General features: G+C 43.6%; 1 protein-coding gene across 7 annotated transcripts in view; it reads left to right on the forward strand.

Annotated features, from left to right (window-relative positions):
- Positions 1 to 13666, forward strand: part of NHSL1 (NHS like 1) — a 281963-nt gene that overhangs the window by 229150 nt on the left and 39147 nt on the right. For all 7 annotated transcript variants that reach the window (XM_070073518.1, XM_051854288.2, XM_051854287.2 and 4 more), the window contains exon 3: positions 6083 to 6210. Coding sequence is in view for 6 of the 7 variants with exons in the window: in XM_051854288.2 (XP_051710248.1) it covers positions 6083 to 6210 (128 nt within the window). In the remaining variant the exon portion in view is untranslated. The remainder of the gene's footprint in view (positions 1 to 6082; positions 6211 to 13666) is intronic.

Consider the following 13666-nt stretch of genomic DNA (forward strand, 5'->3'; position numbering starts at 1 on the left):
GAGAGAGAGAGAGAGAAAGAGATCTTCCTTCCACTGGTTCAGTCTCCAAAAGCCAGGGCTTGGGCCAGGCTGAAGCCAGAAGTCAGGAATGTCTTCTGGGTCTCCCACATGGGTGCAGGGTCCCAAGCACTTGGGCCATCTTCTGCTGCTTTTACCAGCCACATTAGCTGGAAGTTGGATTGGAAGAGGAGCAGCTGAGACTTGAACCAGCGCCCATATGGGATGCTGGCGTTGCAGGAGGCACCTTAACCCGCTATGCCACAAGGCTGACCCAGCTGTGGCATTTTGAGGAAGCAGTCTTGAAGGAACACATTGAGTTGAGTTGACTTCAAGCATGATAGTTGCCACTGCAGGGTAGTGGAGAGCGGACTATTGTCATCATCAGAGTCCTGGGAAAGCAGTGGTGGCAATATACATTAAATACTGACATGTTCAACTAAGATACATCTGAGGATTTATAGAATAGTTTCCAGAGGAAGGGATCGAAAAGGTTTTCTTTTCCATTTTGGAACAATACAATGTCTGCTAATATGAGAGGTCTTTATAAAGTTCATGGCAAGTGTGTAATAATGAAAACACTACATAAATCACAAAATGTATATACCAAAATAAATTTATCTTGTAATTCCACTTTTCCATAAATTGTTTTTTAAGATTTATTTTTTTTTGAAAGGCAGAATTACAGAGGAAGAGACAGAGAGAGCACTTCCATCCACTGGGTTCACTCCCCAGATGGCTGCAAATGTTGGGCTCTCTTTTAAACTGAGAGGAATTAGAAATGCCCGGGTCTTTGAAAGTAAAAGAATCCAAGTAGGAGTGTCCCAGATATTTAGCAAAACACATACTCTTAGCCTCACAATGTTTTCGTAACAGTGTAGCAAAAGACTTGGTAAAATCATGAAAGAATTGTGTGCAGGGGCGCACTGGGTTAATCCTCTGCCTGTGTTGCCGGCATCCCATGTGGGCGCCAGTTCTAGTCCCGGTTGCTCCTCTTCCAGTCCAGCTCTCTGCTATGGCCTAGGATAGCAGTGGAAGATGGCACAAGTGCTTGGGCCCCTGCACCCACATGGGAGACCAGGAAGAAGCACCTGGCTCCTGGCTTCGGATCGGCGCAGTTCCAGCCGTTGCAGCCATTTGGGGGGTGAATGGGTAGAAGGAAGACCTTTCTCTGTCTGTCTCTCTCACTGTCTGTAACTCTACCTGTAAAATAGATAAATAAAAATCTTTTAAAAAATAAAAAAAAAAAGAATTGTGTGCAGAAGAACAAGTCTTGTTATAGACTTAGCTGCTAGGTTTTGAAAGCAAAGTCTTCAAGGTAGTTGTAATTAAGTTAGGAGTCATGTGACAAATTCTCACTGCAATGAGTGATTTTTAAGCACCTGTTACACAAAGTTCTGATGTCCCAGGCTCTAACATGGTGCCTAGCACAGAACTGCGTACTTGAAAATATTTGTTGAATGACTGTCACTACAACTTCCCAGGGAGAGTGATGTTCCGATTTTCCAGGAGTGGAGACCTGAGTTTCTAGGGGGTTGCTCTTCCTTAGGTCTCACAGGTGTAAGTAGTGCCAGGTCTGCCGCATTCCAGACAGCTCTCCACTACTCCTTATGGAGAGTCCCACCCAGTGCTAAACCTCCCATTCCTCAAACAAGGAAGGGTAGTTTTTTGCTGGAGATGCAAATTTCTTGTCAAAAGGCTCCCAGCCTCATTCAAGAAGGATTTGAAATAAGCAATAAATAAAGAAGTGTTGACAGGAAAGGTAACAAGCATCTGGAAAATGTTAGATTCAGTGTCATCCTGTTTGACGGTCCTAGAATTATCCTCGACTATTCTAATTTTCTTCCCTGCGCATGAGTTAGGATTGCATTTCCTTGTCCGCTCTGTAGCTGTGGCTTGTTTTGTCCAGTGCAATCTGACATTGGGTCAGATGTAAGCCCTGTAACTTCTGGGCAGAGGTTCCAGGAGCCACTGTGAGATACCGTCATCTCGTTACGCTGTCATCTCACCAACGTTAAGTCAAGGTGGAACTTTGATCTGCCTGGACCCAGTGACTCAGTGACTCTGCCCTGAGCACTGCGAACTCTGGCTGGACAAGAAGGCCGTGCGTGAAAGAATCTTCTGGTTGTGTTAAGACCCTGAGATTTTGGAACTGGTGTCACTGCCGCCTATCTAGTTCATTGCGATTAACCCAGTGAATGGAGGAATAATAACAGGACTTTGACAATTCGACAAGGATCTCCAGTGGAGAAAATTGAAAATAGCTCTTGAAAGCTTCTTTAGTAGACTGTCTTGCATGTCTAAAATATTAAAAACGGAATATCAAAAGAATAGCTTGATTCATACAGTTGTGGAGATCCAAACAACATTAAATTCCTGAGACGGTCAGGTGCCCTCACTCTATATTGTACATTTTTTTCTTGTGTATTTAAAACTGTAGTCTACCAAGAAATGTTTGTTCATTGTCCTTGTGCTCAAGAAAACGGTTTGACATGAAAGGAAGGAGGACGAAATTTCTGGCTGAGATACCAGAGGACACAATGGACAGTGACACCTTTATCCAAGCAGTGCCTGAAAACAATAACACAGTTTTCCTTAAATTTCTGTTGCAAGAAGAGTGTGTATTCAGGATAGAGCTTCTGTTACATTTCGTGTCTGGTTTCTAGCCTGTACATGCTGACATTACCCGGCTCTAAATTATGCTCTGCGCTGCTCGCATTGCAGTGGAAGATGCCCCAAGTGCTTGGGCCCCTGCACCTGTGTGGGAAACCTGGAGGAGGCTTCTGGCTCCCGGCTTCAGATTGGCCCAGCTCTGGCCATTGTGGCCATTTAGGGAGTGAACAATGGATGGGAGACCTTTCTCTCTGTCTCTCCCTCTTTGTAGTTCTGCCTCTCAAATAAATTTAAAAAAAAAAAAAGTTGCTCTTACAATGGATGTGATGTTGGAAGAATATGTTTATTCTCCATGACTCGCTCTGACTTACATCTCTCGCTCTATGGAGGATCAGGTCTGTTGTTAATGAACAAGCCACAGTTTTAGAAACAGCTCTCTTGCAGCTTAGATTTCTCCAGAGTTGGAGTAAGTGACAATAGGACTTGATGAGTTTACTAGATTTGGGAAATTTAATGAGTAAAATAAGTTGATTGTTGCCATGAACCTATACTGCCTAGTTTAGTCTTAGTCTCAGCATCATATTTTACTTGTTATACTACCACTTGAAGATTTCTGTGACTTAAGCTTCATGGTAGAAAAAAAGGCATTGTCTTTTAAACTAGGCTCAAAAAGCTGGCATACACAGAACATATAGCACTAATAATTGCCAGCCTTTCAGGCTTCTAATGTATGGATAGCAATTTTGCAATATTTTGGTGTTTTATTATTTAACATGTGTCATGTTTTTTTTTTAATATTATTTCTAAGAATTTAGAATTAATAGGCTTTAGAAATGGAATGGTCCAGAACTTTCTTCTTATTTCCTGGTATAGGAAGTCTCTCTTGCAAAAACAGTCTTACCTATGACACCTTTCTCTTGGCTGGCTGTGCATTTCAGGGGAGTGGAGTGCCAAACAGTCTTACCTGGTGTCTAATAACATAAAACAAACTTTTTAAAGGCTTGCTGGTATAGTATGAAATTTTATAATTTCAAATGATGAGGTTCATTAGCAAAGCAAGACAGATACTTTTGAATAAGGAGGACTTTATTTCAAAGGGACTTGGCCTCCACTTTGCATTTTTTTAATTTGTCAAGCATTTGAAAACCCTGGATTATATAAGTAGCCACAAGAAGTAACAGTTTATATTGGTTTATTTTACAAGACTCACCCTTGATTCTTGGGAGACTTCAGTTTTATAGATAGCTTTATTTCCAGAACCACAGGGAAGTTAATTTTGCAGCACAAATCGGCAAAGTAATTCCCTTTATTGCATTAAAATTTGGTATGTAAATTGTTGCTCCTGAGTGTTGCTTTTTATCCTAGCTCTAAGGTATTATTTAAAGAAAATCAAGTCCTGTGTTTATAGAATCCCAGAAGACAGCAGAGAATTCCATTGAAAACTACTCATCATGCTTTATGTGACATTCTCTCTAGCAGTGGGAGTGTAGGTTTTGATTGAACTATTTATTTATTTAGGAGAAATTGTCAAATGTGAAAGCATTCCTCATTATAAAGGATTACATTAGTGTGAATAAAACCTCATTAAACATGTGTATTCTGAAAGTTTCAGAAATTTTTCATTTATTTTTAAAATTTTTAAGTTATTTTTATTCATTTGAAATTATTTTTATTTATTTGAGAGAAAAAGAGAGATCTTCCACCTGCTGGTTCACTCCCCAAATGGCCACAACAGCCCAGGCTGTGCTGGGCCGAACAAAGTCAGGAGGCAGGAGCCTCTTCCAGATCTCCCATGTGGGTGCAGGGGCTCAAGCACTGTGGGCCAATGTCCGCTGCTTACCCCAGGTACATCAGTGGGAGATGGTTGGGAAATGGAGCAACCAGGACTCAAACCGGCGCCCCTATGGGATGCAGCACTGCAGGTGGTGGCTTAAACCACTACGCCACAACACTAGACCCCAGAAATGTTTCTACAAATTCCAATTTAATCAACATTAGTTTTAACTGCCAGCCCCAGCAACTAATTATGTAACCCATAAGTACCTGAAGTACTTATAAGTAGTGCTGTTTAGCTATCTTATGGTTACAAGTGAATTTTTTTTTTAATTATTTATTTGAAAGGCAGACAGAGAGAAAGAGAGAGATGGAGAAAGAGATCTTCCATCCACTGGTTCACTTCCCAAATGTCTTCAGTGACCAGGGCTGGGGTAGGCCCAAGTCAGAAGCCTGGAACTCTGTGTTGGGTGGCAGGGGCCCAAGCACGTGGGCCACCTTCTGCTGCCTTCTCAGGCACATTAGCAGGGAGCTGGATCAGAAGTGCAGCAGTTGGGACACGAACTGATGGTCCTATGGGATGCTGACATTGCAGGTGGCTGCTTAACGCACTGCATCGCAGTGGTCAGGCCCAAACCTGGCATTCTAATAAAGCCCCATGACTGCTTTCGTGGGACTTTGTGAAATCTGACTTACGTTTCTAAACTGGAAACTTTCTCCACTCCCACTGTGAGAGAGCAAAGGAGAATGAGGATTTTTTATTTTAAATTCCCTGGCTTATTTAAAATTAGTCTCCTATTTTCATCTCCCAGCCCTGACCTCCGGCCCTCCTGGTAGGCAGCAGCTCCAAGGCTGCCTTCGTGGAGTTCTGAGAGCCTTCACATGTGTGCTTCTCTGAGCTGTGCCTCCAGGAAACTTTCTCCAAACCAAACACGCTCTGTGCTCCTTTAGAAAGCTAGGTATTTCAAGAACCCCCATGATGATGCCTTTTTATGAGACAAATGCTCCCTTAATCTGCCTGTCTGAGAACCCGGGAGAGCTCCCGGTGCTTTAGAAAATCATTAGCCTGTTTCTTCCTGTGCTGGTCCCTGCTGATGAATTGTCTGTGCGGTGCCCTCATCACCTTCCACTCAGGCTGGTACCCAGCTCTGTGTTCAATTCCACACAGCAGGCACAGGCTGTTTGGCAACACAGTTAAAGGGAGAACTTACAATAGGATGAGCCTGTTATCCTCCATGGCTTCCTGGGGCACTTCCATATGGTGACGCCAGGAAACAAGCCCAGGGCAAGAGCTGCTTATATTATTATTATTAATATTATTTTAATGTGGAATAACATAATTGTTTTGTGTCAAAAATTATAGTGTAGAAATTCAGGCCCTGAGTTAAGTTGTGAATCCACTGCATACTTGCACTACACTGCAAAGCAAATAAATTAATTACTCTGAACTTCAATTTCCTGTAAGTAGGGTCAATGATAAAATCTACCACCTAGGGTTGCAGTGAGCTGGGGGGAGAACCCATTTAAAGTGTGTTCACATGGCTACAGTGTGAATTCGTTGCTTTAATCATGCTTGGTGGTTTTTATCATTATTTTCAACATGGCTATTTTGAAATGTTACTATGCCTAGGTTAAGGTAACTAGAGAGGAGCCAGCACACTGTGGTTTTTAATGCCCTTCCTCGCCTGTGCCCTTGCAGAATGTGATAAACTGAGGCGCGATGGTTACCGAAGTTCTCAGTACTACTCTCAGGGACCCACCTTTGCAGCCAACTCCAGCCCGGGAGGCGAGGATGACCAGGATGACGATGCTGAAACAGATCACAAGGTACGGCCTTCGAGTCCCCCGCGCGGTCCCGCTGAAATCAGAGTGCGGGCTGTATTTCAGCCAACAGCACTGGCCCGTGTTCCTTGTCCTGACTTTGACACGTGTACCATTGTGATGTAAGATGTCAGGATAACGGGGAACTGAGGAAAGGGTACACAAGGCATCTCAGTACTATGTTTGCAACTTTTCTGTAAATATAAAATTGTCCTAACAAAAAGGGTTAGAATACAAGGAATTCATTAAAGGAATCTAAATTCCATCTATGAGTATTTGTGCATTTTGAATATTGTCTTTGAATTAGGAAAAATAAAGATCTCATTTCTGTTGCTTTTTTAAAAAGATTTTATGTATGTATGGATGGATGTATGTATGTAATTATGTTTGTATTTAAAAGGTGGGGAGATACAGAGAGAGCTTTCATCCGCTGGTTTACTCCCCATATGGTCGTGATGGTCAGGGTTGGTCCAGGCCAGGTCAAAGCCAGGAGCCTGAAACTTCATCTGGGTCGCCTGTGTGGGCAGCAGGGGCCTAAGCACTGGGACAGTCTTCTGCTGCCTTCCCAGGTGCCTTAGCAGGGAACTGGATTGGAAGTGGAGCAGCTGAGTCTTGAACCATTGCTCATACAAGGATGCTGGCATTTCAGGCAGCTTAACCCTCTGCACCACAAAGCCAGCTCTGCTTCTTTTTTTGTGAGACCAAGAGCCCCAGGAAGAGCCCTGAGTTTAAGAGCAAAAGCTCAAGTGGTCAGTGTTTGGAATGTGCATCAGACATATGCAGGGCGTGTTCTCTGCCACTGCCCTGTGATGCTGCTGGCTTCCTGTTTCTCATCCTGTCTCCCATGATGGGCTCCAGCTACTGAAGGGAGGTGTAGCTTCTTCATACCAAATGCATATGAAAGAATAAAAATATGTGGAGAAATTGTTTATATAGCTTTATTTTCCTTTTATTAAGTAATATGGATCAACACTGGACTTACTGAAACAAAAGACGTTTTGATGAAGAGGGTTTGGTTTCAAAACCCTTTTTAATTAATCTTAAAAAAACTTTTAGTGGAAATTAGCTCAATGTATAAATGCCTTTTTGATTGAGGAACATTGTTCAAAATTTATCAGTTTGTCAAGTAGAACCAAGTTGGATAACAATTTTCAAAAAATAAGAAATTGTTGCCTTATATTTTTCATTTTCAAGTGAATATTGAATCCAGATTATTATTAATTTCAGATTCTCACTTGAATACTCTTTTTAACTAATACAAATCATAATTGTATACATTTATGGGGTGCATTGTGGTGTTTTGATATGTGTATATAATGAGAATGATTCAATCAAGCTAATTAACCCATCCCTCGCCTCACTTACCTATCATTTTATAAGGTAAGACATATGAAATTTAACTCCCTGCATATCTTGAAACGTGGTGCTATCATTATTCTTGACCACATTCTCCCTGCTGTGCAACAAATCTCAAAGCTTGCTGCTTCCTCTCTTGGTGGAAGTTTGTTCTTTATGATCAGCAGCTCCCCGGTCCTCCCATCTCACCTCGAGTTTTATTACAGGGCATCTTTCTCATTTCTTTAATGGTTCGTTCACATATTACATTAGTCCTTTAGGACTCTAGAATTATACAAAGAGGATTTCTTACTGTAAGGTGGAGTCAGCCTTTTCAAAATTGATGTAAAAGGTTGATTTCTCTCTGGTTGACATAAAGTGAAACCAGAAGGTGAACTGTGGTGAGATTTTGGTTTATCCAGAGAGCCCTCAGCCTTAACACAGAAGCTCAGAGAAGGAAGCGGAGTTTATGGCAGGACCTTGTGAAACAGACACAGTTTCTGGGGGTAGCACAATGCCCCAATAGGAGAGTGTCTGTGAGAGGAGTCCCCTGGTGGCAATTTGGCATTGTTGTGACAACATCCTGAGGCCTTCAGAAAAGTGGGACCAAGCTTCTAAATTCTCACAAAGCCGTTTCCTCTCCATGACACCCAACCCTCGGGGAAGTGTGGCCCCTGGGGACCAGTTCCCACTCTTGTGTGCCAGTGCCATGGGTCCCTACCTCAAGGCAGCCCTCCCCTAGAGTGGGAACTCGCAAGGCTCTCGCCATGTTGAATGAGGCAGCGGCTCCTGGGCATCCGTGGAGGAATGTCTGTAAGATAGTGTGACTTGGTAGTGGCACTGGGGCCCGGTGAGGACTGTGAAACCTTGGGCAGAGCTCCTGGGGGCCACGTCGTGGTCATGGAGGGGTGGGTGCATGGAGGAGCCTTCCTGCCGTGTGCCGGAGGACACCTGTGCCCTGGACTCTCTCCCCAGCCACTTTTCCAACTCCCAGGCTCCAACAGCGTCTGAGCTCCTTGCCTTCCTGAATTTGGGCTCTCCGGAAAGCACACACTGCTTTCAAGTCTTCACCTCCTTGGCTGCTGTACATTTTTGTTACTTTTGTGAATTTAGAAATTCAGATTCCTACTTGCTCTTGGTTAGAAGTGTTTTGAAGTCCTTGGACTTTCTTGATAGTGAAACTGAAGGGGAAGTTTTATTTTTCCTCTACTTAAATATATAGAGCCAAGTTGAAGTCTAATAAAAAATTTTAAATCGTTAGATCTGTCTTCTCAAGGCAGTTTCTATGAAGTTATTTGTTTCAGAATAAAGTAAATATCAAATTAGTGCGTTATCAAATATATAAAATAAGCTAATGAGACATTTGTGCTAATTAAATTTCAGTAGCAAAGTATACCAGCATCTTCCCTCCCTCCCTCCAGCCCTTCGCTTCCTTGCTCCCGCCCTTGGTTGTTGGGCTACATTAATGTTGCATTAACTTCTACAATTTCTGGAGCCCATGGAACACTGAAAAAACCTGCTCACATCCCACATTCAGTTTGAGAATCTTAGTGCACATTCTCCATCTTTTTGCTTATCCGTAAGTATTAGATTAATTACAGTGTTCTTTACTAGAGAATATACTTAGCTTACACTTAACTCGTTAACTAAAGTGGACAAGGCTTCGTGCTGCTTCCAGTGACAAGGCTTCTGAAACTGGCCTGGAAATAAAAGCTCAAGCCTGTGTTCCCACCACTTCCTACAAGTCCCTCCCCTCAACCACATGCAGATGGCTTTAGGTCACATCAGGGCTTTCGTTCCTGTAGCTCCCACCTCGTTCTTGGTACAGCATTGGCTGCTTGGTTGGTTCATGCAGCCAACAGTAATTTATACAGTAATTACTACATAAATCTTTTCCCTGAATCATAAGCCTTTATTAAGCTATGGGACCTTGGCCACCTGTCTCCAGGCCTCAGTGATGCCCTGAGGGAGGCCTCCTTGCTCTGCTGACATCCGTGGTAGTTGAGTGGGACCCAGACGTGTTCTTCATTCCTCCTCAGGGGTTCCTAAAAGAACCCCTTTAGACACAGAATTGCCTTTCGTTTGGAAATGATGGATTTATTAATTTAGAAAATCCAAGTTACCGAGAAAGGGGGAGAGAGAGAGAGAGAGAGATCTATTGTTTAGTTCACTCCCCAGATGGCTGCAATGCCAGCTCTTGGCCAGGCCAAAGCCAGGAGCCAGGAACTTCATCCAGGTCTCCCACATGGGTGCAGGGGCCCAAACACTTGGGCCATCTTCTGCTGCTTTTCTCAGGCCTTTAGCAGGGAGCTGGATGGGAAGTGGAGCAGCCTGGGCACAAACCAAGGCCCACAGCACCAGCCCCAAGTATACAAGCAATTTTGCTGTGTTTGAAAGAGACCTACTCTCTGGAGTAAAACAGGTGAGAGGGAGGAACAGTCGCAGTTTCAAACAGCAGGATTGGCTTTACTAAGCAAAGAGGTGATTAGGATTAAGAGTGAGCCATGTGGAAATCATGTGAAGAACATTTCAAGAAGCATAAGCGACCAATGCAATAAATGTTTCTTAAGGATATTATGTTACAGGGTCCGACACGGTGGCACAGTGGGTTAAGCTGGTTCAAGTCCTAGCTGCTCTGCTTCTGATCAGCTCCTTGCTAATGCACCTGGGAAAGCAGCAGAAGATGGCCCAAGTGCTTGGACCCCTGCCACCCGGATGGAGTTCCAAGACTTCCTGGCTTTAGCCTGGCCCAGCCCTGGCTCTTGAAGTCATTTAAGGAGTGAACTAATGGGTGGAAGATCTCTCTTTCTATCTTCCTCTTTGTTAGTCTGCCTTTCAAATAAATCATTTTTTAAAAACAGATATATACTATGTAGCTAGTATTGTCAAATGCAAAGATTATTAAGATACCTGTGCATGCCTCAAGGAATTTACAACACTTGGAGGCAAGGAAAACTGAGTTCAGTAAAAAGTCTATGTATGAGGGCATTTCCACATGCTTGTGGAAAAATGGAAGTAATAGGTCAGTTTATTGTGGTGTGAAAAGCTTTTGAAATCCACGCATCATTTTCCTGTAACGTGCATTTCCCATGTGGCTATAGCTTCTGGCCTACAGTGTGAAAGCGAAGTTCTTGTGCCTGGAGCAGTCAGGAAGGGGAGGGGAAGCAGTGGGCGGGGCTAAAGCATGTAAGGAGGATAGTTATTGGGCCATGGCCCAGGCAAGAGACCACTGAGGACCTAGATCAGAAGAGTAGTCGAGTGATTGGAGAGGAAGTGGGATGTGATGGTGACTTGCTAGGATTTAGGAGCCAATTCGGAGTTTTAGATCTGCTGCTTGCTGTGTTTCCTTGGATGGCTCAAAGGCCTTGCAAGGCAGTAATTATTTCCTCTCTAGAAAATGGAGAGTGGAATATGAGTGCTCTCTGGGATGTTTTTGAGGAGGGCTTCCAGGCATTCATTTACTAAGTAAATATTTACCCAGCACCTCCAATATGCCTGATCCTGAGCACCCTGCATCCAGCAGGACAAAGTCCCTGTCATCAGAGGGAGAGGATGGTGAACAAGCAAGTACGATATAACACCAAGTGGTGGTACAATTTGTGTGGCTCAATAAAACAGCAATCTAGAGAGTTCTAGAATGCCAGCCTAGTGTTTAAGATCGAGTGTGCAAGGAGGAGGGCCAGTGGGTTAAGCAACCACCTACAATGCTGACATCCATGTGGTTACTGGTTTAACTCCTGGCTGTTCCACTTCTTATCCAACCTCCTGCTAATGTGCCTGGGAAAGCAGCAGAAATTGCCACCCATGTGGGTGGGTGCCCCTGGATCAAGCTCCAGGCCTGGCCCAGCCCTGATCATTGGGGGATGTTTGGGGAGTGAACCTGTAGATGGAAGATCTCCCTCTCTCTCTTTCTCTCTCTCTCTCTCTCTCTCTCTCTGTAAATCTGCCTTTCAAAGAAATAAGATAAATCTCTTTAAAAAAAAAAAGTGTCCAAGAAGGACTATGTGAGGGCAGACTTCAGGGTGAAGTGGGAGCACCATGAATGAATATCTTGTGGAAAATTTTTCTAGCAGGAAGGGGTAGTCAGTGCAAAGGCCTGGAGACTAGAATGAAGTTATCCTGGAAGAGGAACAGCCAGATACCAGAGCTGCCAGGCAGTGAGCAGGGAAAGGGAGGAAATACTGACTTGGGGAGATAAACACAGGCCAGGGTCAGGTCACGTAGGACACACACACACACACACACACACACACGTATATATATATATATCTACATATATACATACATACACATATATATATATATACACACACATATACACATATACATATATATATAAAACTAGCCATGGTAAGGTTTTTGGATTTGCTGCTCTTGAGTGGAGTTAGGAAGTAACATAATCTGATGTACTCCTTAATGCTTTGCATCTGTCAACTGTCTGAGGATTAGGCCATAGGATGTTAAAGATAAAAGCAGAGAGACAAGACAATAGGTAATTGCGCTCACCTAGACAAGAGGTCGCCAATGGTGGCTAGGACCAGGGTAGCAGTGGTGAGGGTTGTTTTGAAAGTAGATCCTGCAGAATTTGCTGAAGCTCTCAGGAGGAAAGACCCGAGCATGACTCCATCTACTGTTTTTCCAGGTCAATCCTTCTAGAATCCTATTACAAAAAATTATTTGACCTCCCTCTGAGAAATTCTAGTCAATAATTGGCCTCCCTTCCTTGTGTCCTCACTTGTTCTCCAGCTTCTGTGGGAAGCCCCGCCATTATATTCACGTCTTTCTACACACATTGAACTCTGCTGGGCTTGCTTTCCTGCTGTCGCTTTCCTGGCAATATCCCAACCCTATTTTGATCCAACTGTGCACCTACTTTACACTAGAGCCTGATTAGCTCAACAAGGCCAGAGGGGAGTCCCAGCTTGCATTCACCAGACTCGCTGTAAGTGCATGACCTCAGGCCTGAAGTGCTGTCCTATGTCGATGCATCCATGCATTCTCCCACTCTCCCAAGTCATGTTTGACACCTTCATCGCAAATTTGGGAACATTGCTTTTTCTGCTTCACCCTCAAACGCAGTCCTTGATATTTACCTGCACTAGGAAAACAAGTAATTAGAAGGTCTACCTTTACACAACCAAACCTGTCCGACTGCATCTTTTCCTGTATGTCCTCACCCTCCCCTGCTTCTGCAGTGGGTGAACAGCCCTGACTCCTTTTCTGCCTCATTGCATCCCATGGGCCTGTGCACAGTAGGCATTCAGTATTATCCTGGTGGGGTGAATTAGGCCAACATCTCAAAGACTTCATGCTGGTGATTTATTCCTCCCCTGCCCCTGGCAGCCTAATCAATTATCTCTTGATTGCATCATGGCCATCATTACACAAACATGCTGTATTTCTTTCATCTTGAAGAAACCTTCCTTGGACCTTTCATCACCCTCCAGCTCCGACCACATTTTTTGAGTTCCTTATTACCATAAAACTTCTCCAAAGAACTGTCTAGACTTGCTGTCTCCACCACCTTTCCCCTCAATCTCTTTTGAAGCCCCTTCACACTTTCATCCCTGGTACACTACTGAAACTCTCCCCAAGTCTACCAGTGACCTCCCATTGCCAGATCTAATGGGTCATTCTCAGCCTAGTTCAACCTCTCAGCAGTGTTTGATGTCATTGTTCCTTTCTTGACACCACATACTCCTGATTTTCCTCCTCGTCACTGGCCATTGACCCTCAGCCATTTGTTGTATGTTCATTTTCTTCCAAATACCTAAATGTTAGTGTAACCCTGGGTTCAGTCTGCTCCTCTATTAGATTCAGTCATTTGGTGATTGCATAGTGTAAATTCTGTGCATTAAAGTTTTCGAAGTTTACATCTCCTGTTCAGATTCATGCTTTTATCTGCTTGTGGTCCATCTCCACCTTAAGTGTCTTACAGGTATCTCAAACTTGTCCAGACCAAATATATGATTCTCACATCCCTCTTCCAAAATCCCCACTCCTTTCCCCACTCTGTAAGCCACAACTCCATTCTCTCTGTTGCTTAAATAAAAACAGTGTTACATTCTTGATCCTTTTCTTTTTCTCACACCTTCAACAGATTCTGTAGGATGCCCAGTTTTTGGAC

The sequence above is a fragment of the Oryctolagus cuniculus genome, chromosome 5, assembly GCF_964237555.1.
Source record: "Oryctolagus cuniculus chromosome 5, mOryCun1.1, whole genome shotgun sequence".
Lineage (NCBI taxonomy): Eukaryota > Metazoa > Chordata > Mammalia > Lagomorpha > Leporidae > Oryctolagus > Oryctolagus cuniculus.